The 3,028-nt window shown below is 39.2% G+C and overlaps 1 protein-coding gene across 1 annotated transcript in view; it reads left to right on the forward strand.

Moving 5' to 3' along the window:
* The first annotated feature begins 1,882 nt into the window (after window positions 1–1,882).
* olfml3a (olfactomedin-like 3a) overlaps window positions 1,883–3,028 on the forward strand; it is a 7,875-nt gene continuing 6,729 nt past the window's right edge. Inside the window, exon 1 of the mRNA XM_023425657.2 lies at window positions 1,883–2,217. Within this exon, the coding sequence (XP_023281425.1) occupies window positions 2,107–2,217 (111 nt within the window). The 5' untranslated portion in view covers window positions 1,883–2,106. The remainder of the gene's footprint in view (window positions 2,218–3,028) is intronic.

The raw sequence follows: 3,028 nt of genomic DNA on the forward strand, positions 1-3,028 counted from the left end.
TGTTCATTTGTGAAGATTATAATCAATATATCATAAAAAAGTCAATGGAAAAATCCAATTCGCTTTGTGTTGAGGGAACCAGGGTGATACTAACTTCCGGGTTGGCCTACAAAAAATACGCTGTCCCTGCAGCACAATACTGAAACGAAAACATTGTTACCATGGTAACCGCAAGGTGAGATTACAGTTTAAAATAAATGGAGGAATCTCTGTCAATTTTTTCAACAACCGCTCATCAAGCAATAACCTGTGAAGTTTGAAGTCGATTGGATGATCGAATGTTGAGAAAATTGAAAGACAGACAATGACTCCTCTGTTTTATCAGTAGGATGTGCCCCCCCCCCCCCCCCCCCCCCCGTCTTTAAAATGGTACCTCAGTCTGCCACCCTGAAACTTTCTAAAACCACCTCTGGGGTGAAAAGTCAGACGCTGTCAGTCACTGTGACTGTCTGTGTTTCCCCTGCAGAGAAGACAATGTACAGTAGACGCCAGTGGCTCACATCAGGGCAACGCAATCTCCGTCCAAGTAGAAACTAAGTGTTATTGACTAGTTCTAGCTGTCGATGTGGGAGTGGGGGGGGGTCAACTGTGAGGACCAGTGAAGCCATAAATGTTCGACTCTTGCTTAATTGGAACACACAATAGCCACTGCAAATGTTTTTTTCCCTCAACTTTAAAATAACTGCAGTTTGGTACAAGTTTAACAGTTTGTGCTTTAAGATTCATTCTGCTGACACTCTCTCTGTTTTAACAATTTCATTATCATTATCTCGTTGTGTACTGTTGTTCTATTAGTATGATGATCATTGATTATTTTTTACCTATTGTGTTGTAAGTAATTATTAAATTACCTAATACATATTAAATGATTACAGAGCAGAGACAGGGAACAACAGGCTTAGACTATAGTTTGTTAGTTAGTTAGTTGTTATTAGCCGTGTAAAGCCAAACATGTGGCCCATACCACATGAAATTACAAGACACCACTAAATATCCAATATAAAAAAAGCGAGCATCGTCCGGTAATACAAACACCAAATGAATTAATGTCACTTCCAACATTATATGTACTTCTGTATACTTTCAAATAAAATTCTAAACAAATAGTTCACTGAAGAGAATTGCTACAAGCTTAATGTTTATGCTGATAATAAAATGCTCTTTTTCCCCCTCATCTCTCAGGCTCGCTACAATCAACTGGCTGATTTAGATGTTTTATACACAACTGCCTTTGTGCATCATTCATTTGCCTTTGTGCATCATTCATTTTGTCTGTGTGCTGTGTATTTCAAGGTAAACGCAGACAACAGAAAACAAAATGGAACTAATTTTTTATGGCGCTGAGATGGAAAATAATCAAATCAAAATGTCATTTCATGATAGCAGCAGAGAAAAACATGTCACTTTTACTTGAGAATACAATTTAATATATCGAGTTTAACTGTTAGCATTATTATTCATACATTTACTGCATGTTGCCCAACAAACAACAGTAAAGTTTGTTTCTGAATAAAAGTATATGCTCCCTATTTATATGATAATATGACGGGAGTGCTTCATGATCGTCAGGTGGATTTTACATTGGATCCCCCAAAAGTATATTGCTGTTATATTTCATGGTGACTTTATAACATTTATCCAGGGACTACATATGGATTTATAGCCTGTTGGTTGATTCTGGTGCATTTACAGCAATGTTACTGTGCACTGTCCCATATGATCGCAGTATATGACATATATAGTGTAACAGTATCTAGATGTGCAACAAACACATGCACAGAGCGTGTGGAGTACATTCATTTTTTTTTTCTCTTTTAGGACAGCGAGGGGTGAGAGGCACGAGGCTCCTCCCTGAGAGTTTGTGAAAACATTCCAGCAAAGTGAGAGCGGTCAAAGAATTGGAAACTCTCAGAGCGGCCTCTTGCTCTCTCTCTCTGTCTCTATCCTTCTCACCTCTTCGCACATGTAGTTGCAGCAGCTGTATAAAGGTGTTTATAGGCTGTGTGAAACTCATAAGGACAGTTCTGCATCAAGGAGGAAAACCTGGAGATTCCTCTGAAATCTGGACAGACAAAGAATCTCAGCTGTCCCATTAATCGGCTCACAATGAAGCCGGTGTTAGTCCTCCTTGTTTCCACAGCCTGGACATTCACGGGAGCCCAGTATTACTACCAGGGGCTGATGGATTATCTGGAGAACAGGTTATTGGCTATTGAGGTAAGAGGCAACCCCCCCCCCTTTAACTGACTGATAATTGATCAATATATTGTTTGTTTTTTTTCATGCATAAAATGGCAGCATACATCTCTCTGAAGTAAAAGTCATTAAAAAAATTTGAAAAACTAGTTGATACTTTTGAGTTCTTGATGTTTTGCCTCCTCAGTCTTTTTATTAGAACTTAATGTCATAACTAACGCAGTCCAATTAATGCAATCTCTGCCCAGCTCATCAACTTTGCAGGCGCCTCTGGCAGAATATCAGTTGATGCATGCGGGGCTCTCCTTCTCATGCAACACGCAGCTTCTGTTCGACAACATAACAGTTTCTGCAGCATTTAAAACAATGACACACCGGTAATGAGTACAAGGCCAACCTTTGCTTCCATGCCTTCAAACATCCCAGCTGCCTAACAGAAAGATGTGTTCTGCAACGGTAGAGTGAACCTGTATTACAACAAAGAGCCTCGGGTGAAATGAAATTACTTTTACTATTACTATTATGTTTTAAAGGGGTTATAAAGCAGGATGCGTGGCATGAAAGACAGCAAGTAGACTTTTCATAAGGAAAGACATTTCTGTTGGCTTTAGGTGAGTGTGATATGAAATGCAAGATGATTACATGTTTGCTTTCCTCAGGGAGTAGTTTCAGTGAACTTGAATGTATTCATTTGGAGAGCATTTTCAGAGTCTTGATGTTCTTTTTCATCAGCCGTGTGTCTGTGATGCAAAAATGACAATCTTAAAAATGTTATCCGCATGAAATGAATCATCTATTTACAGCAAAATCCTGCTCACTTCACCCCCCCCCC

This window comes from Seriola lalandi, unplaced genomic scaffold (assembly GCF_002814215.2).
Source record: "Seriola lalandi dorsalis isolate HSWRI2012SDOR001 ecotype SW California unplaced genomic scaffold, Sedor1 jcf7180002054794, whole genome shotgun sequence".
Lineage (NCBI taxonomy): Eukaryota > Metazoa > Chordata > Actinopteri > Carangiformes > Carangidae > Seriola > Seriola lalandi.